Source organism: Borostomias antarcticus (genome assembly GCF_949987555.1).
Source record: "Borostomias antarcticus genome assembly, chromosome: 1".
Lineage (NCBI taxonomy): Eukaryota > Metazoa > Chordata > Actinopteri > Stomiiformes > Stomiidae > Borostomias > Borostomias antarcticus.
The window spans coordinates 17,195,633-17,221,420 of record NC_140234.1 but is presented as its reverse complement, the minus strand read 5'-3'; the positions used below and the strand labels follow the sequence as shown (position 1 = coordinate 17,221,420).

The window sequence follows — 25,788 nt, the reverse complement described above, 5'->3', positions numbered from 1 at the left end:
GATTGTATAGCTCCCAATTCACGTCTGTTAGTTAGTCCCTTGACGGGTCAAGGTAAATGATGCAGGTGTGAACAAAAGGGTATTACATGGGCAATTTCCTTGAAGGCAATACACTATCTTTGTAGGATGCCATCTATTTTTCCACCATTATCATCTATTCACACTATTCACCCTACATGCATGATCACACACATAAAGTGTAAAGCATGCATATACAGTGGTCCGCTCCGGTAACCTGTCCAATCAGAAACCACGGTGTGTGTTATGTGTGGGTGGGGTGGGACTGCTTTTCGGGGGCCTCTACCCTGTGCTTTCGTCACTGAACCTGATCTGACAAGACCAGGTACCACAGTAGTGGCAGGCATATAGTTTCACTGCCTTCACTGTAAGGCATGTTACTGTATCTCCCCCTCGCTTTCTCCAACTCCGTCTCTCTCTTTCAGCCTATCTGCTTCTCCTCATATCTTCTCTTAACTCTTGTGGAGCCTGTATGTGTAGCATCGGTGTAGGTGCGTGTTGTACTAGTTGTCTTCGCTGAGCTCCAGTGATGACAGATTATCAGGAGCTCCTACAGACCATCAGGGCACTGCAGCCTACCAAACGGAGCTACATTGAGATCCTGCAGGAAGAGGTGAAGAGGAACCCAGATGTGAGTTTCGGCGATGTTGCCGGTGGCTCCTCCGTCTCTAGCGACGTTTCCTCGCCTCTTTATGTCAGGATATGCCTCAGCGGCTCGTGTGAAATGTGTCACCTTTGACCTGCCTGGATGGAATTAAGTTTGATTTTGTTGGATTGAGAATGAGCTCGCATGGAACGAAGAGAGGCGTGGGATGTTCTTGAATGTATTGTTGTTGGACAATGTTGGTGGTTGAAGTTGATCTTAGAGACCGCAGAGCTTTCTCAGAACAAACGCATGCTGTGGAGGAAGTACAGTATAATATCGTTGACAACGGCGCAGATCTGTGGTGTCATTTCCTGGTGTTCTGTCTCTCTCTCTGCAGAGACCACTAGAGAGGACTAAGCCAGAGGAGGACAGTGAGGATGGCTCAGGGAGGGCACCGCCCACCGGTCAGCCGCCCCGGGGACACAACAACCTGCTGACCGTGCCCTACTCCATCCCCAGAGCGCTGGCCGTCTCCCCCAGTCTGGGAGGACTAGCGGTCACCCCCGAGCTAGCTGTGGTGAGTCTGGGAACATGAGCTGGTCAACCTGACACCCACACCCTCCATCCACTGCTGTGTGTCCCACAGCAGCCTTGCTGATGCGGTAGCTGTGCATGCTGTGTGTGTGTGTGTGTGTGTGTGTTTGTGTGTGTGTTCCTACACAGGGACAAAAGGCTTGCAATATGGCCCCCTTATTTATTGATGTGCCTCTTAAGCAGTGGATGGAGTTTGCAAGTGTGGTTTCTGGAAGCAAGCAAGCAAGCACCATGACAAAACCATTGAGAGAATTATGTGAAATAATTTATAGCATGTGCTGTTTATGTCAAGATTATCATTAAACCTTGATTAATTATGAGTATACAGTACATCCCAGTTGTCCACTTTCATACACAGTAAACATATCAAAAGGCAGAGGTTGAAATTGTATGTTTGATTCTCAAAGACGAGTGTTACTAATATCTGTTTTTATTTCCATTTTTTATTTTGTAGAACCTAAGGAAGATATTATTTGGCAACACCTTTCATGTCTTCAGCTATGAGTGGAAGAAGTCCTTCTTCAAGTTCAGGGAGCCATACTCAGACCTGTCCTATGCCCTCGAAGCAGAGAGGGTGAGCCGTGCATGGTGACCATTATGGTTAAAAAACAAACAAACAATAAAATAAAAAACTGTGGGAATTTGTTGAAATGGAAACTATAAAGACAAAATGCAGGTCAATATGAGCTTAGCATAAGAAAGTAATTGAATATTGTTCATGCTCTCAATATGTTTGATGTGGAAGTTATTAGCCAAGACATACAATTCCGTAAAGCATGTTGATAATCAAAGATAACTGATTACAGAGTAGGAAGAGGCCCTATAACAACCTCAAGCAGTGGTGAAAACATACTACTGGACCTCTGACTTAAAGTGACACAATTCCTATTATTCATTTATTTTATAACAAAAAAGGTTAATTTAACTAACTAATACAAATGTGATAACACAAGTTGGTAGCGTCTTAATGCATCTCTCATATTGCAGGTTACTCCACATGATGCATCCTTATATGACTTTAGAAGGATTGGGTTCCCCCTCAGTCTGCTCATCTGTATCACCTGCGTGTCCATCTTAATTAACTTGGGATGTTGACTGTCATCTTAGAAGTTTGGCATTATCTCTATTCTCATTGTTGTATAATGATCCTGGTGGTGTGAGACATACAGTAACCACATATCAGTGTCGTCATTATATTACGCTGTCTCTGGGGGTCTATGTATACGTTAAGCCAGTGCTCTGTACACCGACTCCAGCTCACATTCAGTTTAAGTTTCTATTGCCAGCCTATAGGGCAGTGAAAGGAACAGCTCCTTCCCCTACTAGCACAGTACATAAAGCCGACGGGACACATTGGTCGTAGTTTGGTAAATTACGGTACCAACAGCGGACCTAGCTGACACGTGACTATACAGTCGCAAATAACCGACCTCAGGGAGACTGTAGAGCAACGTAGCCGTCACTGCTGCTGAAATCCGTAACTACGATGTAATTAAATAACGTGACAATGCTGTTGTTACATTACAGTCCCACCCTGACTTTATTGGAAATGTACATATGTCACAGTGGTCAGAACATTTGTAAATTACTTAGGTTTTAAAATAAAGTCATAGTTACAGAATTGTAATAATGCGGAGCAATCCTGCATGTCTGTTTTGTGTGTAATTTCTAATTTACAGTTAATATTAACACTAAAGATTTACATTTGCATTACATCTTAAATGGTGTTGAGGTATCTGATTAGCGGGAGAACATTTACGCTGAATTATTAACTATGGCAAATGTTAAAATTTAAAACATGTAAATAAAACATAAATAATAATAATAAATAAATAATGTAATGTAATGCATCATCCCCAACATAGGCGGCAGCAGTGAGTAAGCTAAACAAAGCAGAGAGCGCCGAATCGCCGGTAGAAGAAGACAGTCGATGCGCTGTGGATATTAGCCATTTAAGTGTACAAATTTGCCTTTTATTTGAAAGGTGGGGGACTACAAACTGTAGCGACCTCGGAGAAAAGGCTTTCATCTTTCAAACGATGTGTTTACTTTGGTGATTAACGAAACGGTTTTGTTTGTAGACTCGGACGAGCGGGCCGAGGAAGCGCATTCATAGGTAAATTGCATTGAGAGTAACGGCGTTATCTGTAGGATATCGCCCTGGACCAGGTCTATGGGGAGCCTACCTACGCCCTAGCAGCACATCTCAATAAAGACTTTTTAACTTTTGGCAGTTGCTTTATTTTGAACGAGAGAATATTATTATAATATTAACGCCAAATCCAGGATACTCGTGAAGGCGCCTGCGTTGTTATGAACTAGGCTGCTAGGCTGCTAGAATCGGCTGCTAGAATAAGCCAGCTAATTTATGTCAACAAAGCCTTTATAATAAAGGCTTTATCGAGATATGCCGCTATAGCGTGGGTGGGCTCCCCAGCTCAGTCTTGTTGTTCCGACCATGGTTTAATTTGCAATAGCACCTTCATCACACCTGTCTGAAAGTGCCAATCAAGTGATTTACAGTGATTTTAGACACAAAAGCACACAAAAGTTGGTGGTTTTGTCAAAAGAGCCTTGCGAACCGTGACGTCACAGAGCGCCCTTGTGACGTGGGCCAGGAGGTGTATAAAAGCCAGAGAGCGACAGAGGAAGAGCAGCCAGAGAGAGAGAGAGGGGGGCATCTACCTCTCCCTCTCTCTCCCTGGCTCTCTCGTGGGCCAGAGAGAGAGAGAGAGGAGGAGGAGATGTCAGATTGATATCTCCTCCTCTCTCTCTCTCTCCGTCTCTCTGGCCAGAGAGGGGGGGAGGAGGAGATGTCAAGATGGTATCTCCTTCTCCTCTCTCTCTCTCTCTCTGGACCACTGAGAGAGTCAGGGAGAGAGAGAGAGATGTCCTCTTCTCTCTCTCTCCTCTTCCATGGCTCGGAGGAGGAGGCGGTGGTGGTGGCAAATTATAAAAACTAAATAAAACATTTTTTTTAATAATAAAAACTGATTCTGATTCTAATTATAAGCTTTAGTGATAAGATAAGATAAAATATCCATGTTAGCATATAGGAGTACTGTTATAGTTACTGTTAGCACTTCAAACTTCCACTGTGTCATCAGCTGCTGGCCCCTCTTCGCAGAGCAACCGACGTATTTTCAACCGGAGGTTTCGCGTCGCTCTGATTCAACCAGGTGTTATGCGGAATTCTGTGACCATCAGTGACCAGATCCGGTGGTCACTGATTTCCGCATATATATCCTTCCCCCAGGCTATGGTCAAGCCCTACACCACCGCCCGACCAATTCGCTCAGCTGCCTCGAGGCGACTGGTTGTCCTTACGCTCCGAGGCCTCTGCAGCCGATCGACCCGGTCACAGCTCTGGCCTCCTGGTCCCACAGTAGTGGGATGAACACTGGTCATCTGAAAACTCACCTGGTCAAGACGTACCGTGACCTTTTCTCTTAGCACATTGTATTTATTCTTGCGGTTTTACTTTAACCCTTTCGATACGACCACGTCATCGGCAACATTTTAAAAATATCTAACAAATATTGAATAATATAATATTATAATAATAATAATAATATAATTCCTCACTCCAACACTTGCTGAAAGCTGAGAAACTGCGCTTTCTAGTATTATAGGGAAAATCCAATTAATATTTGAAATGTTGTCACTGTACTTTCAGGGTTAAGCTCTTAGATGCTTGTTTAGAAGGGAGATGCACTTATGATTTCTGGTGACTAGTCTCTTGACTACTGTACCTACTGTACGCTGCTGCACTTATTTTTAGTCACTTTGGATAAAAGTGTCTGCTTAATGACTGTAATGTAACGTAGTCTCATTTAGTCAAGATGGCTATCGGCAGGCTGGCAGATGGTTGTCACTGTCGGAGTGATCGCCTTAGCTAGATTTCAAAAGTTGTAAAAGATTTTTAAAAATTAATTTTTCTACCAGGAGTTGAAACATGCAAAAGTGCACATCAGTTCTTTTACTGTATCTAATTTCTTACTCCTCAGGGAGGATCGCGTGCCATTCAAATGGTGGTCCAAGCAAATATTATCAAATACTTGCTCTTCACCCGACAGAACTCCGACTGCTTCAGACTACAGAGGTGAGAAAATATGTTTCAGTACTTCTCTGGATTTCCACGATCGGTTCAAAGATCTTCCTGACTGTTTGCCGTATTATAGGCTAGTATAATGTACCCTGCTACTGTATTACTGCATATGTTGTTTCACTTGTTTGTAAGCAGGACAGACCTGTAAAAGAGCTCTCAGTATGTTCTTCCGTGTCTAAATAAAGGCTTCTATCTATCTTATCGTTGGCATGTGAGTATCTTAAAGGAAGATTTCAGAGATCATACCTAGAACCATTGGCGATTTTATAGGGGGGGCAGGGGGGGCAAGTGCCCCCCCTGATTGGACAGCCCAACTCTGCTCAGATTCTTAAAAAAGAAAAAAAAAAAAAAAAAAATTTTTTTTTTTTTTTTACTAATTAACACAATTATTAAATACATAATTGTGGTTTGTACCAGTTTGTGTTGGATCATCATTAATTTTAAAAGTGTTTTTATTACTTAAACTAGGCTACCTTTAAAAATATATATATATTCATAATCCACTAATGGCACAACTCGTCCGTCGAAAAAAATGAGATCTGACTGTACTGCTCAGTGCTCAACAAGCTACAACTAGCCAACCTGCTCATAATGGCAAAAAGAGCTATAAAAACAATTTACCACTTCTTCATAAAATAAAATAAAATCTGGCAATGCTAATGAAGAAGCTACCACTCAAAATGACAGCGCAGCAGGTGCAATCGAATGCAGAAGTGCTCCAGAGGCTATCGAAGCTAGCACTAGCACTAGCAACATCACCATCGGCGAGGAAGCTAGCACCAGCAGGCAGTTGCAGTTTGATGTTGTGATGTTGGGTATGGCCTAGTGCTCGGTCATAAAGTCATATTGACATGCTCGTGGTGTCTAGATGAAGTTTGATGCGTTGTACATATTGAATTGTCATACGGATTTCTTATTAGCATACTGTTCACAACAACCCTACATCTCTTTGTAAATAGATGGGACGAGATGGCAGAACTGTTTTTTTTTTTTTCTCACGTCAAAATGTTGCCCCCCCTACTCTCAGAGCCTATGCCTAGAACACATGGAACTCGCCCACTAGAGGCATTGGAATAAAGGGAGATAAAGTGTTTAACAGTGTCCTGTTAAAGTGCCTGTAGGCGTATCATCCGCAAGCAGCCGTCACACTACGCCCTAAGGCACTAACAGGAGGTGGAGTAGTTCCTCATTTGATTATCTCCGGCTGCTCCTGTCCTGTTTGGTTCTGGTGTGATATTGCTGTAATTCTCCCTGACCGTGTCCAGTCTGAGCGGGGTAGGTGAGAAGGAGCAGGACCGCGCTCTGGCAGCTGCTCTGACCGATATCCTGTGGGCGGCTGGCGAGGAGCGGAGCGCCACGGTCTCCTTGGTGACATCTGATTACTGTACAACCCCGCTCCTGGGTTACAAACTGGACAACTTCACTGAGAGAGTACGGACTTCTTTATCAAACGTTTAGTGACAAACCTGGAATACAGTAGCCTCTGCTCTCTGGCACTGCATTCGTTTCTATCCAGCTGCCATCACAGTTGTACTTTCATCACCATCTTTACCAATTTAGAGGTAAAGACATCTCTTTATTTGCAGCTACAGCTTTTCAGTTTCAATACGAAAGAGGATGTGAGGAAATTCATCTATGAGCACATCCAATGCGTGAGTCAGATTTGTATATCAATATTTAAAACGCTGTGATGCTGTTTCCTTTGCTGTTGGAACCATTCATTTTCTCTAGTGTACTTCAGTCAGTCGTTCATTTTCTCTACTGTACTTCAATCTACAGTTTAAAGAAGATGGGAGCCATGGAGTCATCTTATTTCTTTATAGTTTAATATTTTCAAGGACAATAAACAGGTACAGGTATTGAAAATCCCCAAACCAGTGTCAGAGGTCAGGCACCTGTCCGAACATGAACAATATGCAGTCTGTGTGATCGATCTGAAAACACAAACCAAAAAAGAAAACCTCTTTTCTTTATCTGTATTTTCAGGTTGAGAGAAGACCTGGACTGCACCACCTCTCACCTGCTGCAATTCCGCTTGGGCAACTTTGTGTGTCGCCAGGTAAGCAAAACACAAGATACACATCTGTGCCTGTGCCAGTTTTCTTCAAGTACAATGCGGTAGTTGGCTGTGTCCGTGGCAACGGTTTCTGTTTGACTTTGTTAGTGCAGCGGAGTGAATCAGAACCAGTATGGGTTAGAGCCTGCAAACAATACTGTACTTTATAAGATACAGTATGCACTTCATCCCCTAGGGTCCAGTGATCTTATATACTGTATACCTCCTAGAATGAATGTGGCATTATGTGAACAGGGTTAGGAGAGTCTGTTGCGTCACCCTACAGCCGATCGAATAATATGAGAGACTTTATGATAAATTCATATTTACAGAATCACTCTCCACTCTTTGGGTTCACCGACAGGCACTGTTGAATCTGCTGCTCATAGGCAGAGCCAGTCCCAACATGTTCAATGGAACTCTTCGCCATGGTGAGGACGGCAGTCCGCTGGAGCAGCCCCTGAACGGGGTTCAGGCCCGCAGTGATGTGGGGTACCTGTACTGGAGCCGTGAGCAGCTGGAGCGAGCCAAACTACCCATGGTACACTGCCTCTTACACTTCACACACTACACCTTACGCGTGGACTCAAAGATCCAATCTGATTCTGCTATGGCTCTCAAATGAATAACTCGCATCCGAAAAAGCATCCTTACTTCCTTCGTTGTAAAAATGACTCGCCCATGGTCGAAGGCTAGTCCTTTGCGCGGCGGACCCGGGTTCGATTCCCGGCTCGGGTCCTGTGCCGCATGTCCTCCCCTCTCTCTCTCCCACGTTTCCTGTCTCTCTCAACTGTCCTATCCCATTAAAGCTGAAAAGCCCTAAAAAATATCTAAAAAAAAAAAAAATGACTTGCCCATGTCCTGGCTGTGTCGTTCTCCAGGTGGGGAGCATGCTGAAGACCCCTAAGCTGCCCATCTGGGTGTGCTGCATCAACAGCACATACAGCGTCCTCTTCAGCCCCAACCGCTTGCTGCTCTCTGACTGGAAGATGGAGCACGTGTTCCACATGCACTTCTACAACGGCCAGCCCTCGCAGACAAGCACGGCGCTGCTGACTATTGGTAGGGAAGATTAACGTTACAATCGAATGAAACGTGCTATGATAAATGTAACAATCGTCCGTGTGATTGCGCCAAAGGTAAGCTGGACTAGTGCGTTAGACCAACCTGATCTTGTTATTGTAGGTGTGTCTGGTTAACCAGGCCAGCATTCCGCATGAATGGTCCTCAAACTCTTGTTCCTTACACTCACTGACAGCAACTAATCCTTACTGCGTTCAGAACAAGATTCATGTCAACTGTCAACAAGCGTTGTGTACCTTTTCTCAACCCCCCCCCCCCACCCACCCACCTGGTCCCCTCCTTCTCAGACACACACTCCCACCATTGGGAGGTGGGTACCAACGACACCCCCAGGGACCCAGAAAGGAGGTTCCCCTCCGTTGAGATGACTATCCGCACCAAATGGGAGGGAGCTGCCATTGACTGGAATGGGACCGTGCCTTTTTTCTGACCAGGCTAAACGTAGTTATGTTCTGCCTCCCTGGTGGCCACAGCTCCCAGGACTCAGAGAGACTAGGCCTTATTTCCCACGGAACACAAATATCAGTGTAGCTGTGAAGCTGATATTATACGTAAAGCCACAGAATCACTTTGATGTTATTGAACCTCTGATGTCCACCCACAATATTAAACCCAAATCACTTTTCAGATTTAAGGGCGGGAGCTGAAAACTGAGGGTGTGCGTTAGGCAAGATGGGTGGCATCTAAGTTGCTTCAAACTGTATAAATAAAGGCAACCAAGTTCAAAATTGTACTCCAAATGTATTTTATATTGAGTTGACTTGTCACATTTCATTGGCTTCCATCATCCAATTCGAGAAAGCACCTCAATCACATTCACACACAAACACATATCAGACACTGCTGAAGTGTGCCCTCTTCTCTGCCCCCTGGTGGCACTGAAGTGGAGCTACAGTTCACTTCAACTGAAATTCCCACTTCAATCAATGTACTGTATATAGCAGTCTTTTTAGAGATGTGGAAGTCCCAACATGAACGAAACTCTTCAAGGCAACTCGTATGCTTTTGTGTGGGGCTTGTAATCCCACTTAAGTCGGGCTTTTTGTCCATCCCCAAGTCTGAGGTGACGTGGTTTTAAGCTAAATCATTCCACTCCATTGCAAGGACGTGTACACCACTTCCTCTTTGTCGTGATCATAGCGCTCACCAGGTGAACACAGCAGCACCGTCTTCTTCACGTTGGACCCTAGCCGCGCGACGGCAAGAATGTCGCACAGAGACATCGATGTGTCCATGGAGAGGCACACAGCGATGAAATGGGCATGGAAACGGAGAGGGTCACCTGAAGCGGAGAGGAACAAAAGTTTGATTCCATACCATTGAGTTTTAGGCAAGGCAAGTTTTTTTGCATAGCACATTCAACAACAAGGCAATTCAAAGTGCTTTACATGAGACATTAAAAGTGCAAAGACAAAGTGCAAGAAACACATAAAATATCATATAAAACGAAATGCAAAAAAGTACACTTAAAGTCGCACTGAAACGGACGTTTGAGATCATCTAACTTCCGTAGTTTGACGTTTTTCCGACGCAAACAAGCTATGAGGGTGGGACATTATGTTTAGAGGAATTTGATTGGAACATTGACAAGTGGACGGGTTTTAAGAATTTTAGACAGATTCGATAGAAGGATAGCGTTGATTGATGGGTGGATGTGGTGAGATTATTGGCCTAAAATCTAAGGTACCTGTTGTCGTCATTGCACGTGACCTACTGTTTTCCAGGAAGTAAGAAATTATATTCTTTGATATAAGATTACAACAAAAGTAGAATTTTGTATTTTTTTTGGCATACATCGTTGAATAGGTGAACACTATGACCAATTATGTGAACCAAAATGGGACAGAATGTTTTTTTCATTTCAGTGCGACTTTAAAACAAAATGTAGGAAAAACAAAACACAGGAATAGAGGTTGGTTATAATTCAGCAATGACAAACAAATCACAGACACGCCGTTGAAATGACGTGTGGAACCCACCAGGATACACAAGGTAGTCCCCGCCAAATTTCCCGGCAGAGGTGAGGTAGAATCCCCGACGCCTCAGATCCCTGAAGACACGGAACATGGTCTCGGACCGCTCGTCCCGTGGCGCCGGCCAGCTGGCTGCCAAGAAGCCTTTTTCCTCGGGACAGAGCCCCAGACCGGCTCTGGCTGTACATATCTGTACCGCCATGGCCGAACGGGGCAGAGAAAAGCCCTGCTCCAGAGCAGCCAGGCGATCTCTTATCAAGTCCTCACTCTCTGAGCCTCCTGGGAAAACAGGGCGGAGACATTATATCAACACCTACTTAAACTAAGCGTTGCCTTCGACATACCTTGCCTCGAGTGTGTTGTGATCTAAAGTGTGCCCACCTTCCACAGGATACGACCCCAATTGTGTCCAGAGAGCTGACACTACCTCTGAATGGTGCAAAGGCTTGACCAGATAATGTGAAAGTGCAAGCTTGGAACAAAAGCCCGAAAAAGTGCAGTGAATAAAACAGTCAGCTAGAGATGCATCATTCAGAACAGCGGTTCACCCGGGTTCTCATATGAGTGATATGCCCCCTCCTACCTTTTTGTTTTTCGGTCATAACTCTTAGCATGACAGTCTTTCTGTCCTCTAAAGCCATGACATTCTGCTCCTCAAAGCTTTGCTCCTGTTCTGTGAGGTACTGCTCCACTTGCTCCGGGCTCACCTCACTGTCCCCAACCTGTCAGGGTCCATGAACAAAACACACCACAAGGGATGATCCTCTGGCATTCAATATACACTTACAGCGTAGGTCTCTAAAAAAAAGTAGCGTAACAACATCACTGTTAGTTATAACACATTCCTGTGCAGTGTCATGGTATGCACATTTTATGTTCAAGTACAAACACACGTATTACCAGTGGAAGGATTACTGTAGCTTTGCCCATCTCTTTCAGCACCCGTCCCTCTTCCTGCATCAGCTCCAGCGGTCTGCCGAGCCGGCCGTTCTGTCTGGGCTGTCTGGCCAGCGAGCCCACCAGGGACCCGACTATCCCCACGCCGCGGGACGCTCTCAGCTCAGCCGCACGCCAAACCAGAGGCGTGGACTCACAAAAATGCAATCCGATCACCGGACCAGACTCTTGGTTCATCGTTACCCCTTCCTCAATCTCTTGAGACCCACTTTTCAATATCGCTAGAGCTGCTGAATCCATGTGGGTTTCCATCTCAGAATGGCATGTTAGCCTACCGCTTGAATCGGGTTCACATACGTCCACATGCGTTTCGGTGCATGTACGGCACGTGCCAAAAGCACGCAACTAACGGTTCACTGCACTCGTGTTCATGAGGACCAACACTGACATTAACTTAGCTCAAAATAAATAACGGTGTAAAATGTATGTTTCCTCTGTAATGACAACGTCGAGCAACTCATTGCTGGATTCTGTAACACTTCCTTGTGGGCGGGAGCGGGTTAATGACAACTATGATTGACAAGGCGGTCCTCCAATAAAAACGTCCGCTCAATCCACACAACAGCCAATGCACGTTTTGTCACGCATCATTTCAGGCTTATACAGTATGAATGTGATGTGGTTATTACACATGAATGCATGAATAAAACACAAATTCCTGTTATTAACAGTAAATCAACGTTTTATGAAATTATCAACCATTCCTTTGATCTATGACAACAAACAGTTTGGCATCAGGAAATATGAACAATGGTAAATAGGCGATAAGGTTATTGGAGTTTTCCATTTTCAATGCATTGCTTTAATTTGAAACTTCAAGCTGCTGAAAGCCTTGAAGCATTTCAGACAATCCAAACAAAATACTTCTTTACTGGCTTTATTATCTGTACAATACATTGCATAGCAATAGTGCTTTTGAGTTTTAAATTCTTGGGAATAATCTTTAAAGTTGTCACACGAGGTCCATATCTGAAATAATGTCCGTAATTGACAACTGTAGCCTCCTGGATCCTCCTACGCCCTGGCAGGGTTGTTGTGGATATCCCCTCATGGGAAATGATTTCTTCTACACTCCCAATTCAAGATCCTCCAGTTCTTTCAACAGTTGAGCCTCCTTCTCCATCTTATCGAGCTTATGGACACAGGAAAAAGAAAATAGATTGAGCAATTCAACGAGCAAGGTCGAATTAGAATGTATGTATATGGTGATGGAATTCCAAATAGTTATTCACACTCCAAACACCTTGTGGTCAAGCACACTGAAACAGGTCCCCAGAACAGTACCTGATTCTTCTGCATAGGTTTTCCAGATGCTTGTTGCTCTTTCAGTTCATCAATAGCTTTCAGTTTCTGAGGTTGGAATTAAAAAACAAAATCTCTCATCCATTCATAGGCACCACTCCAGCATATATCAATAATCAAAGTGGAAAGGAGTATAATTTTCCCAGAACAGATGTAACAATTCTATGTCAATACTGAGCAAAATGAGACCGCATAAGCTAGTGTTATGATAATGCCGATGCAGGCTCTGCTGCAGTGTGAGATGTGGAGAGAGGCATTATGTTTTCACCCATTCAATCGTTACATCAGAGGTTACATGAGGGAAGGGATGCGGAAGGTTGCGTTTTCAGAGTGATCAAACGAGGCCAGTGACTCTCTCACCTTCTTCAGGCTCTTGATCTTCCTGTCCAACTCGGTGGCACCGGAGGCAGGTCCAGCGCTTTCGGACGGGCATGGCTCCGACTGGGGCTCAGGGCTGTCGGACTTTCCTTCCTGTAGATGCACAACGCAATTCTCTCAACACCAGGTGAGGGGTGGCGGTATAGCTCAGGAGGTAGAGCGGGTCAGTGATCGTAGGGTCGGTGGTTCGAATCCCGGCTTCTCCTGACTACCTGTCGAAGTGTCCTTGGGCAAGACACTGAACCCCAAATTGTTCCCAATGAGCAGGCAAGCGCCATTGGTGTGTGAATGGCGCTCCGGGCCAGTGTAACAACTGGATGGGGAGCGCATTACAAATGCAGTACCTATACCTATAGGTCGCGCTGCGCTCCTCTGGAGCTAGGATGCTGTCCCAAAATAACACGTGGTTGCATTCCAAATGATGTATCCTGTTGCGTGCTATGCCAAAACAATCATACCGCACCTGTTTGGCTGCTTCTGCTTTCTTGGCTCGTTTCTTCTGGTTCTTCAGCGTGCTTTTGGACAGCTGCTTGTCCCCTGTGGCTCCAGGCCTCATGTTCTGAGGCGGTTCCTCTTCATGCTGGAAAAGAAAATCGTAATGGTCTTATAATCACGGTCAAACCTTCTTCATATGTTTTTTTCCAAGAGTAAGCTGCCTCGAAACAGCGCCAGATTTCACCTTTTGGCACCACAGCATTCAGCGACTGGGTCAGTATGAACTTAAGTCAACGAAGGGAGCCGTTTGCTTTCCTCACCAGTTTAGAGCTCGCTGTGACAGGTTTGTTCCGCATAGCCGGCGGGCGGTAGGCCTGTGCGGGTTTGGACTCCGTGCTGCCCAGCTCACTGGGCGCTGCCTGGAACTTGATCGGCTGCTCAGAGAACGTCCCGTGAGGGAAGGGCTGCCAGAGCACCTCCCACAGCTCCGCGCCTTCCGGCGTGTCCTGCTTGTACAGGACCGTGCCCGTGTAGTGCCAGATCTTGTAGCCATTGCTGACCCGTAGCCTGGGAGAGCACGTCGCCGTGACAACGTGCTCGCCGTCCGGGCACCAGGAGAAGTGGGTGGAGTCTGGCGCCTGCGGCTTGCACACCTGCTTGTACTTCTTGACGTCCCACACCTCCATCTTGCCGTGCAGGTTCCCGAAGCCGGCCAGGACCAGGATGTGGCCCTGAGGGCTGTAGTATGCGGCGTTCCGGGGTCCCGTGCCGAAGTCGAAGACGGGGTCACACTTGAGGTTGAAGATGGTGGCCTTGGCAGGCATGAAACCGTACACCACGCAGAACTCTGTGGAGTTCGGGCTCCACGCCACATCGTATATGGGTCCGTTCTTGGCTGTTCAAGGCACAACCGTTAGTACATTATCCTCAGACATATTTGCAGAACTACATAGTAAGCCTTAACCCTTTTAACCCTGAAAGTACAGTGACATTTCAAATATTAATTGGATTTTCCCTATAATACAAGAAAGCGCAGTTTCTCATCTTTCGGCAAGTGTTGGAGTGAGGAATTTTTTAGATTTGTTAGATATTTTTTAATATTATTAAATATTTGTTAGATATTTTTAAAATGTTGCCGGTGACGTGGTCGTATTGAAAGGGTTAATGAACATCTGAGGGTGTTACTCACGTAGCTGAACCACAGCGGTCTCGCCGTTGACGCCCAGGTAGTGTAGAGTCTGTTCTCCGTAATATGAGGCCCCTGTTTTATCCACATCTGTGCTGGCCGTGACCACAACGGCAGTGGCTGATGGGGCCATAAAACACAAAGGCTAAAATTAAAGCTTTATAACTAAAATATCCAATTCAAAACAAACCACTGGCCTCCGGAACATAGAAAAGCAAAATGACACAGATGAATTCCTTGTTGGCCAACCTTTTTTGTTCCAAAGCATGGCGGCCCTGTCTGCCTTGAAGAAGCTCTTATTGGCCAGAGCACAGGTTGGTCCTCCGAAATTAGGGTACTGGTAAAGCCTCACAAACGAGGGGGCACCCTTGGAACCAGGAACATAGACAGCAACCTACAGCAGGCACATGGGAGAAATGTTGATTTGTACTCATACATAGTCTCACACATACATCAGATATTGTTATTACAGTCGGGTTACATGTAGGAAACACAAAGAACATACAGGAAAAGAGCTTGTACCTTGCTAGGCTGACTTCCAGGGGACAGCTCAAACGCTGACACCTTCTGAAGGTGAAGTTTATTTGCGATGTTACCTGGGGAAAGATAAAGTGATTAAAATACCTTCATCATGGAATGTGGGCTGTACTAGATATGCACTGGTACCCCTCAGTGTCTTGTGGATGTGTGTGAAAGAATTATGTTATGCTATTTAAGAAAGAAACAGTATTAGAGATACTCACCGAAGTCATTGTTTTCAAAGAAGTGGAGCTCATTGTTGACACTCCTGACTGCGATCTTCTCATCATCCGCCCAGCTGGGACTCCTGTAAACAAAGAAAAAACTAAAGTAAGATCCTCTGATACCATAGCGGGCAGAGGCTAGTTATTTTAATGGATAATGTTAATTATATATATGCGTTGAAGTTCTTGCATTGACAAGTCCTTCATCGTCACATCCTTGAGACATGATCTTCCTTTAGGACTATGTATAAACACAGAGCAATGCACCTATACACATACTCACCATCCCTGTACCTTCTTCTGGTAGAAGGCTTTGAGGCAGGTTCCCTTTTCCAAGTCCCACAGCTGCAAGTTAGCATCGCCTTGTGGGTTGTCTTGTGTTTCTAAAACAAGAAAGAATTATTTGCACTAATGTGAAGGACAGAGTTGCCATGCCGTATGCTCTTGTATTTCATTGTCTAGATAAATAACAGTATTATGGCAAATACATTTTTGAAGAACTTACTGCTGTATGGCTGCCAGGTGGCCAGTAAGGAGTTCAGTGGTGAGAACTCCAATAGTGACGTTTTTGGAAGATCAAAAGACTGAACTATTGTGCCATCTGCCACCTTCACAACCCTGACCCTGACAAAACAAAGAGTGTGCAGATTAAACAGCATGCAAAGAACCACAGAGAGACCCCAGCACTGAGGTATGTGGCCTTAGCTGAACAGTCGGTTTTAAATGAGATTCATAAGATTCCTAAAGTATCATAAGATAGCCTACTTACTTTTCTCCATTACACCATCCGAACAGTGTCCCATCCTTACTGAAAGACAAATATCTACCTTGCCGGGAGTCCCTGATAATAAAAGGTATGAAAAGTGTTAACATGCATGAATATAAGCTAGTCTGTTTGTGATTAAACAAGGGCCTCATTGGGATGATCAGGAGAACACCCGTGATCAGAATCAATTTATTGCCATTGTAGTTTTTCAACACACTAGGAATTTGCTTTAGGACGTGGTGCATAAGTGCACAGGGTGAGTACAAAATGCTAGTGCAAAAAAAGAAAGTTTAAGCTAAGAGAGAATAACAATACAAAAGTAGTGATATAGTCAGTGTATATACAGTGAGTTTAATGTATGAGTGAGTGTGTGTATGTATGTGTGTGGCGCGTCCTATACATACCATCAGGTCATGTGCAAGTGTGTGTATGTGTGTGTGCCATGTGAATGCGTTGATGTACAATCACCTTTGAAAAGTAGCATTTTCCTCACAGGTTGGAGGTCCACGGAGCAGCAGTGTCCCGTCGGATCCTCGGACTGTCATACCAAGCCAAAGGTTCGTTAGTGCTTAGCTGACCTTGGCCCACGAACAGCTATAATCATGTCACTATTCTATATTATTTTAATTTTGTTAGGCTAGTTTACTAGCCTGGCTCCGATTCAGCCCGATGTCAGGCTAGTTTACACATTGCACCGTGTCACCAGCAACAAGAGATCGTCAGATAAGCTTTTGAATATCACATTTTAGCTACTAGTCAACATATTGAGAGGGCTGGTTAAATAGGATTAACGTTATAATGACGGGTTTGATTGGCAATAAGTAGTGCTAACGTTAGCTAGCTAACTATGAGGTCGCATTAGCTCTAAATACTCTACAACTTCGATTTTTATATTTGGTGACAACTTCGCTGACATGCAGTGTGTGATCCAAACCAAGGTGAACATTTGAACAATTATTAAACAAGAAATTAAGTGATTTGGCGGTACAATGAAACAGCCCACCTGCTAAAAGTGGAGTGGGGGGCGCCATGATGTACCGGAAAGAGAATTAGCCAAGGAAATGCGGACTAAAATAAGGGGCGTGTCGGTGTCACGTCATCATAAAATAATCACTTTTGTTCGACGCTGTCGTGTCGTGCACAGTGATTTTGTATATTGTAGGCTAATTTTTGTCACTAAAATCTTATGTTGAAAAAAAATCTCCTCTCTGAAATAAAAAGCTCTGAAATAAAAACTAACGACCACGGAAACCTATGTAGGTGGGTCATAGAATTCCACGGCAATATAGGGAGGGAAAGTAATCTCATCGCCCCCTAGTGGTAGCGTTCCTAATGCCGAGAGAATGAATTTGATTTCTCATAGACACGTCTTTTGAAAAATTATATCTTGGTCGACACCGAAAAGTTAGTAGGATGCCTTAAACGGCAAATACTTGGAGAAAAACTTTATTGATTCTGGTGATCATAGTTGATTTTCAATCACAATCCGAATTATGAAAATATTTTCTTAAGTTCCATTGACTTTGACTGGAGGAATGGAGCAATTTCGAAAATTTGAAAGAAGGCGAAAAATATTTTGGAATTCTCACAGTTGGTAGATTATTAATGTAAAAACACTCAGAAGGTTTTGTTTTGATAACTTCGCCGAAATGGTTTCGTAGTAAATATTAGAAAATCCGGTCTATGGGAGATTACATTGAAACTCCTCTCCGATAGGAACAAATCTGCTAGGGGCGCATGTTTTCACTTTCCCTCCCTATGACGTTGAGGCCAGTTTGTTCTCAAATAGACAGACTACACTATTTTATTACTTAGGAGTAGCTACAAAGATGGTGAAAAATTTAACTATGGTCTTTGGTATGTCAATGGTGCAATTTATAGTAGCACAGTATAGAGCATATGACAAAATGGAAGGTTCTCTAACAGGTCGGTATGTTAAAGGAGTAGTAAAGGGAAAATTCATGTTTAGCCCTGTTTTAAGGTAACTTATGATCATATACAGTGGTTCAGATCAAAACGTTGACAAAACTAGAACTTTTGAGAAAGTCTGATAATTGCTCTACCACCGTTTTGGTCATACAATGGATGTGGGTAGGCACCTTGAAAAATCTTTCAAAAACATGTTAAACTCTCGATTTCAAAGACAAGAAGCTCACCGAGGGGGTAATTGGTGTCCGTTGGTGTTCTGACATCAAATTTGCCGCAAAGTATGAATCCTGTAGGGTTTGTTTGATCATTTTATGAAATCCATTGTCTTGTATTGAAGCAACCGTTATAGATGTGTAGATCAATCCGCAGAGGGGATTCAGGAAGCGGAACTACTTATGGTAGCTATTGTTATTGTTTATGTTGCTAGGCTACCTAGTTTGCGGAAGTTTACACACGTATGTCCTGCAACTAAATAGTTCTATGCTAAATATTTTAAAAAGCCTTTCCAGATGAACTAGAATCTTACTTTATAGCGAATTATATGTCAGATCGCCAACTAACACCTCGTTTCTTGTCTTTGAAATTGAGTGTTTAACATGTTTTTTGAATGATTTTTCAAGATGCCCATCCACATCCATTGTATGACCAAAACGGTGGTAGAGCAATTATCAGACTTTCTCAAAAGTGCTAGTTTTGTCAACGTTTTGATCTGAACCATTGTATATGATCATAAGTAACCTTAAAACAGGGCTAAACATGCATTTTCCCTTTACTACTCCTTTAAGTAACCTATTATAAAGTGCTTTGTAGTAGCCTACTAAAACAGTGGTTCTCAACCTTTTTTGAGCTCTGGACCCTTGGCATATTTTGAAAAACCCTGAAGGACCCCCCACCCCTAGCCTGGATCCAGACTTTCAAATATGCCCATTCCACCGAAGTTGACTGATTCTTGGAAGATTTCAACGGAGTGTAACGAGCTGACATTCTGTCTGATATCAGGCTACCCCACACCGCCTCCCCACACCAATAATATTATTTAGTAGCATGGCGTCACTATGGGCGGGCCTTAGGGGGCCTGGCCCACCCCAAAAGTGCTAGTGCTCCCCCACTGGAGCCCATAGTTTAATTATTAACATTAATTGTGTTTTTTTTAACTAATTATAGTATTTATCTGTTAAATTAAAAATACTTACTTTATATTCCTTATAAATGAAGACATTAAGAAACAATGGTGTGTTTTTTGTGCGTGGCTGGAAGTCAGCGCACCTAGTATAGCGTTTCTCGGGTTATCACTCCCTCCCTCCCTCCCTCCCTCCCTCCCTCCATTCCTCCCGACAATGTTGGCCTGCATCGCTCTGTTGGCACCACAAGAGGCAGTAGTCCAAGCACACCAAAATCAACCCTGCCGATCTACACTGCACAAGTAGGGTAGTGGTGAGAGCATTGGACTCCCACCCGGGAGACCGGGGTTCAAGACCTGGTGGGGATGACTTTATGGGACTATATCCCAAACCTCCACACATTCATCCTTTCACTCCAACCTTTTTATCCCTTACCTAAATTCCACAATAGAGTAGTGATCAGAGCATTGGACTCCCACGCAGTACATTCTCAGAGATTACCGTCTACTTACTTCACCACCTAAAGGAAAGTGCATATAGCAAGTAATGACTTTTGTCCAGAAACAGAAGTTGAACCAATTGCAGCAAAAAAACTAACGTTACAGGAACCATCAGTGTAACTGCTTTAGCCACTGACCGCTACCATTAATGTTATGGAAGCTGCTGCTAGTTGTTGTGAGCTCATGAGCTAACTGGCTATCCCACTCTTATTGTGCTGGATTAGCATTGGAAGCATTGGAACTGTTGTGTCCAGGCGACAAGACCTATCTTAATTTATCAGACATTATTTCATGTCATTCCAATTCACAGCTAGGCTATTTCAGTGGCATGACTAGCTTCCGTCCTACCAGTCCTGAACAGAAACAAGCCAACCACGCACATAAGCCAGGCTGGACTTGGCCTGGGTGTTTGACGGCAGCCGTATTGAAAAAGGAAGTGACACCAACATAGCGGTTTCCACAAGTGTGGGAGCAAATGCTGAGCTGTGCACTCCAGGATATGCTGTCATCAAAGCTTACAGGCATACATGCCCTTACTTTGAGGACAGCTACCGCAACGTGTGAAACTTAGGCCTACACAAACAAACACAAGTTCAACATACTATCAGTCAGAGGGAGAATGAGAGAGCTCAGTATAATTAGCATGCATCAGTGCTGCACAAATACAGTAGCATATTGTATTATAAAAAATAGTTACTAATAGTTGTGCCCCCTCATGCAGTTCATTATGCTTAAGATGGTTTAGTAGGGTTATAAGAAGCCATATCATTTCTATTGTATTCATATTTAACATGAATGATCTTAACATTCCCCACACACTGTTTGAATCATTTGTGAATCATTAGGTTTCAAGAATGAGTGAGTTATGTCCACTAACGTGAGAATTGGGAATGTGTGCAAATAAGCCTAGCCTATTGGTTCATTTTAAAACAGTATTATTTTTTGTTACATAGGATGGGCTTATACAATAGTATTTAAACATATTTGATACATTTAACAAAAATACAATTTCAAAAAGAATATTTTAAACTTTCCCAAGGACCCCCTGTAATTATGCCAGGGACCACCGTCCATGGACCCCTGGTTGAGAAACACTGTACTAGAGTTCCGTTGCTGTTTTGCTGTTGTACATGTGTGCCCTCTAGTGGTGGTAATTTTAACAGCATATCCAGGGTCTTGCTTTAAAACACATTTAATTCTGGACCCTACTACATTGGGAAAGCGTCCAGCTATCAAATGAATGTGACCGTTATGAAACTGGCAAAACAAGAGTCCTGCCCTCCTCCACTGGGGGAAATAATTGGATTTAATGGTGGCTGTTTATGCGCTCTAGAGGGTGTGAAGACGCTGGTTCCCTCTACTTCAAGGTCACTCCACACCAATCGCAGGGTACCAACTATTAGTCCAAGGGAAGATGAAGCTACAATATGTGTGACTGTGTTGTCTGTGATTCTCCAGCCCCTCAAAATACACAAACTGACAGAAGCCATTTTGTACAAATTAACTCTTTCTGTTTATTTTTACATATATTGATCTTTTTTTTCTGTAGTTTAAACATGACTCAAAATGTCAACAATGGCTGTATCATGATAAGAGACACAATACAATGAAAACACATATACAGAATAGTATAGACGTGACATTTGTTTTGACAGATGCCAAAAATAAAAATGTGAAAACAACAAACAAAATGTACATTGCAGGGAAAAACAAAATATAAAAAATACAAGTCAGGGAAAATAATTGGTGTTTCAGCTGAAATTCCCAACCAATGTGTGTAATCATGAAACCCCCTTAATCCAAAACCAACACTCCTCAATCAATCAGTCTATGAATCAATCAGTCTATGAATCAATCAGTCTATGAATCAATCAGTCTATGAATCAATCAATCAATCAAACTAGAAGTCAAGTCAAGGCATATGACATAAAAGGGAGGTGCATGGTATTTAGATTAGAGTGAGACTTTAAGGTATGGCAGTGTAAAAAGTGCTGATTTGACCATTCTGAGGGACTGGAAGGTGACAGTCCCACATTCATAGCGCTGGAGTACAGTACGGCGTTGTATATTGGAAGCCACCTGCAATCTCTATAGGCAGATGTTGAAGAACCTGTCCCATTAGGACACATGCATGCTTCAAACACACATCTGCTTCCGCTTTTACTAAGTCAACAGATCCATGCAATTTACTAAGTCATGGTGTTGAAGATGACTAGGCCTGTTTCTCTGTTGAGCTGTGTGTGTGTGTGTGTGTGTGTGTGTGTGTGTGTGTGTTCTTGTACTGAGAGACTGGGGTATAGGTTCCTGCATGGGATTTTCTGTGAATATAAAAATAACATTTAATTATAGTTGCCATCTTAACTCAGATCAAAGTGAAATCAGAACAACTGCTGCTGATGCTAGGGGAGTAGATTATGTGCTACATGCAGAGCTAGCAAGCAGTGCACTGTATATAGTTCAATACTGGCCATTCAGAACTGTCATATTGAGGTCCTCATTGGAAGACCAAGGTGCAAATGTGCAATTCATATCTCACATACAGTATACTCATTCATCAAGTGTGTGTGTGTGTGTGTGTGTGTGAGAGAGAGAGAGAGAGAGAGAGACTAGAGAAACAGGTCTGTCAGCAGAACATTTCTGGACAGTGTTTGTGGACAATGGCTGGATCAGAGTAATGGATACTGAGAGAGGGCGGGACACCAACGTTGGCCTTGATCCACATCTCAAATCGTCTGCACATAGAGAGGCACTCTGCAAGGTAATGGCTGTCTTTGGAAGTGCTCCTGTGAGGGACTGCTGAGCAAAAAAGGTCATACAGGTATCTGAATACAACAAACAGAACAACAAACAGAATCAATATATATATATATATATATCTCTCTCTTTCTCTCTGTTTCTTGCAAATCATCCTTGAAGCACACAAAGTCCCACTGAGGCCTGCCTACTGGTACCAGGTAACCAAATCTGGGCCACACCACTCACTCCAGCAGCAAGAATGTGCATTTCAAGGAGCTAACATTGTTTTCAAGCATCTGACTGGTCTCTCTTTTTGATTGTATAAGGGAATTCAAGTTTTCAAAAGGTTTTGTTGGTGAGACGTTTCCAGAACTATCTGGTCTCTACCCAACCAGTATTATGAATAAAACCAGGGCAGCACTTGATTTTACATTACCTACAGTATCCATGGTATTACCCTAGTATTTACCTAGTAATTACATAGTCAAATGGTTAATACACTACTTATTTGTATCTTTGGGTCTCATTGTACATAACAAGCACCACACGGTACCTGTACATAGGTAACAGGTAGTCAGTCACCAACTGTGTTGGATTCGTTGAAAGGAATACAAAAAAGTAGCCATTGTTATTATGTTATATTGTATAAATACTAAGTATAAATAGGTGGAAATGGTACAGTAAAATAAAATGCTGCCAACGAGAGAATATATATTCCTGTGATTAAGAAGCACCTTGCTGTTTAGCCTTACAGTACACAAATACACATTATTGCGCCGTTGTGTGTGTGTGTGTGTGAGAGAGAGAGAGAGAGAGAGAGAGATAGGTGTATCTATTTAAGAAAATAGTTTTGCTCAGCACCTCACAGAAGCACTTATTGCTACAGCGAATCAGAACTGAAATGGATCCATGTGAATCAGGTAAGACAGGGCAGGGAACATTACCCTCCTCCACAGCTCATTCCATCCTACACATCTCTTCAATCAATCCAGCTATAAAAATCTGTATTCCTCCTAACAAACCTACAGGAAACAACATCTGCCATCGGATCATTCATAATCAATATTGCAAGTGAATACGAAACAAAAAAAACAAAACAACTATTACCTTTAAAAATCCAGATTACTTGATATGAAATAATCTGGTGTTAACACAATTACAAAACAAACACTTAGAAGTCAACAGGTTATCATGAGCACTTGGTAATATGAATATGTGTGTGTGTGTGTGTGGTGATACAGTATACAGCATTGAGAGAGCTTCCTGTCCTAGCTCTCTTGTCCCCCTGGAGCTCAGGGTTGACGGCAGCCTCAACAGCCTCAGTGTGCTTTAGACTGTCAAAACCTCTGGAATCTTCTCTAATAATGACGTGGGTTTACCATTGGACAGAGACACACAGAAAGGAAGGAGCACTCAGCCAATCATGTCGGCTTGACATGACGGCAACATTTTGAGTCGGGACAGCTATCCATTCCCTCGCACGTACGTACGCTTCATCCTGTCGCTGTGAGCTCTTAGCACCATTTGGAGAATTTAAATCTCACTTTTTAGCATCAACCACCGGTCTAAACCGGTCTAAACCGGTCTAAACCTGCTCTTGACGCACAGAGGCATTGACGTCTCACTGACCTACACACAGGTGGCCTAGCGCCAGTAGTGTCGATCCCCTCAGAGCTCAAGAGTTGTGACAGGAAGACTCCCCCCTCCCCCCCTCCGCAGAGCAGAGGGAGCGCTAACACAGATACGGAGATACTCAACACGGTTGCCGCCCTTCAACACCTTGGAGGAAATACCGGTGGCGCAGGAGGACAATCGCGGTTCTGGTGAGGGAGGCGAGGGACGACGCGCCCTCTCACGGTGTCAGTCACACCCCGCCGGCGCTGCCGGCGGTTTGGACGGACGGACGGTGAGAGGGAGGAGTCTTCTCCCGCGGCAGAGCGGCGCAGTCGACCGGATGACAAGAGAATGAAAAACATAGCAAACGAAGAGAAATGAAACGAAGCAGGGACAAGAGAGGAAGGAGCCAGTCGCTGAGATGAGGGTGTTGCTCCCCTCCTCTCCTCCTGTCCCTTCCTCCTCTCTCCTCAAATTCGCGGATACAGTCCAGCACTCCGCCCGCTCTCGGCTCCTGGATGAGAACAGCGTCGGCGTACTGGTGAGGCCAGCCTGGGCGAAGGAACCAGGTGTGCGTTGAACAAGTGTCCTGATGAGTGTTTGTGTGTGAGCGTGTGTGTGCGTGTTGGCAGGTCTTTCACAGTGTACACAGTTTGTGTGTTTGGGCCTGTGGGGGTGTGGAGGTGTGTACGTGCGGGTGGTCAGTACTTGCCTGACTGAGTGTGACCGGCAGTGGGCATGAATGTGTGTGTGTGTGTTTAAGAGGGTGGAATGTGGACCAAAGTGTGAGAGAGTGTCGTCTGAGTGCAAGTGCAGACGGTGTGAGGGACAGAATACCGGGGGGGGGGGGGGGGGGGGGGGGGGAGTGGTCAGCGATACGACCTATCATCCGATCCCTCTAGAGAGACTTCTATCGCTCCCCCCTCCTCCCTCTCCCCCCACTCTCATTTCATCCTCTTCCTCTCCGCGTTTAGACGGAGGCCTCGGGCTTGCCGCCGTTGTTTATCTGGACGTAGATCTTGGGGTCCTCCTCGCGCTCCCTCTTCAGGCGCCGCAGGTGGCGGCTGTGGCAGAGCAGGTAGAGCGGCAGGCAGAATCCCAGCATGCTCAGGCCCAGCAGGCCCACGTTCACCTGGGAAGAGCACATTACGTCATCGGTCGGTCGGTCCCTCCCTCCCTCCATCTCTCCATCTCTCTCTCCCTCCCTCCCTCCCTCCCTCCCTCCCTCCCTCCCTCCCTCTCTCCCTCCCTCCACAGCACATTACGTCATAGGTCGGTGGGGGGGGGGGGCTAGAGAGGGTGCGTTTTTTTTCAAGATCCACTAGAGTCGGGTTACAATAGTTAACAAGGGGAGAGAGACGGAAGGGAGGGAGGTGAGTATTGATGGGCGGGGGGGGGGGGGGGGGGGGTTGGATTAGGCAGGGTGAGGCAGGGTGAGGGAGGTTGAGAGAGGGTGAGGCAGGGTGAGGGAGGGAGAGGCAGGTTGAAGGAAGGTGAGGGTGAAGGAGGGTACGACCGTCGTCTTACCCATAGGGGGTCTCCGTTTAGGGGTCCGACCATGGCCATGAACAGGGGCTGCTGCAGCAGGGCGAACAGGGCGCTGATCAGAGACTGCATACCCGTCAGGCTTCCAAACTGGGAGGATGGGTACCTGCGGGGGACAAACAGCGCACGTCAGGAAAGGCTGTGACTTTGTGCCTGTT

The 25,788-nt window shown here is 44.5% G+C and overlaps 4 protein-coding genes across 4 annotated transcripts in view; 1 reads left to right on the top strand and 3 right to left on the bottom strand.

Moving 5' to 3' along the window:
• Positions 1-547: 547 nt before the first annotated feature.
• Positions 548-8,875, top strand: mindy4b (MINDY family member 4B; the record flags this gene model as incomplete). Its single annotated transcript, XM_084442725.1, has 11 exons — positions 548-649; positions 1,002-1,181; positions 1,653-1,772; positions 5,206-5,300; positions 6,572-6,737; positions 6,893-6,958; positions 7,086-7,156; positions 7,293-7,365; positions 7,727-7,903; positions 8,244-8,424; positions 8,733-8,875. 11 exons carry the CDS (start codon positions 548-550, stop codon positions 8,873-8,875), a joined length of 1,374 nt encoding a protein of 457 aa, XP_084298851.1.
• A 376-nt stretch (positions 8,876-9,251) lies between these two features.
• On the bottom strand, positions 9,252-11,765 carry tsen34 (TSEN34 tRNA splicing endonuclease subunit). The gene is made up of 4 exons (XM_084440484.1): positions 11,319-11,765; positions 11,002-11,140; positions 10,425-10,697; positions 9,252-9,727 (listed from the first exon to the last, which is right to left on the bottom strand). Exons 1-4 carry the CDS (start codon positions 11,625-11,627, stop codon positions 9,525-9,527), a joined length of 924 nt encoding a protein of 307 aa, XP_084296610.1. The 5' UTR covers positions 11,628-11,765; the 3' UTR covers positions 9,252-9,524.
• A 292-nt stretch (positions 11,766-12,057) lies between these two features.
• eif2a (eukaryotic translation initiation factor 2A) lies at positions 12,058-17,218 on the bottom strand. Its single transcript, XM_084438249.1, has 14 exons — positions 17,189-17,218; positions 16,654-16,723; positions 16,189-16,260; positions 15,925-16,043; positions 15,703-15,802; positions 15,420-15,502; positions 15,199-15,272; positions 14,926-15,070; positions 14,680-14,796; positions 13,811-14,385; positions 13,519-13,635; positions 13,038-13,148; positions 12,660-12,725; positions 12,058-12,507 (listed from the first exon to the last, which is right to left on the bottom strand). The coding sequence occupies exons 1-14, from the start codon at positions 17,214-17,216 to the stop codon at positions 12,442-12,444; spliced, it is 1,743 nt and encodes a 580-aa protein (XP_084294375.1). The 5' UTR covers positions 17,217-17,218; the 3' UTR covers positions 12,058-12,441.
• Positions 17,219-25,055: 7,837 nt separating this feature from the next.
• LOC311312643 (large neutral amino acids transporter small subunit 4-like) overlaps positions 25,056-25,788 on the bottom strand; it is a gene marked incomplete at its 3' end in the record, with an annotated part of 18,040 nt that continues 17,307 nt past the window's right edge. Inside the window, exons 7-8 of the mRNA XM_084442606.1 lie at positions 25,613-25,736; positions 25,056-25,217 (exon numbers count right to left, since the gene is read on the bottom strand). Of these exons, the coding sequence (XP_084298732.1) occupies positions 25,056-25,217; positions 25,613-25,736 (286 nt within the window). The remainder of the gene's footprint in view (positions 25,218-25,612; positions 25,737-25,788) is intronic.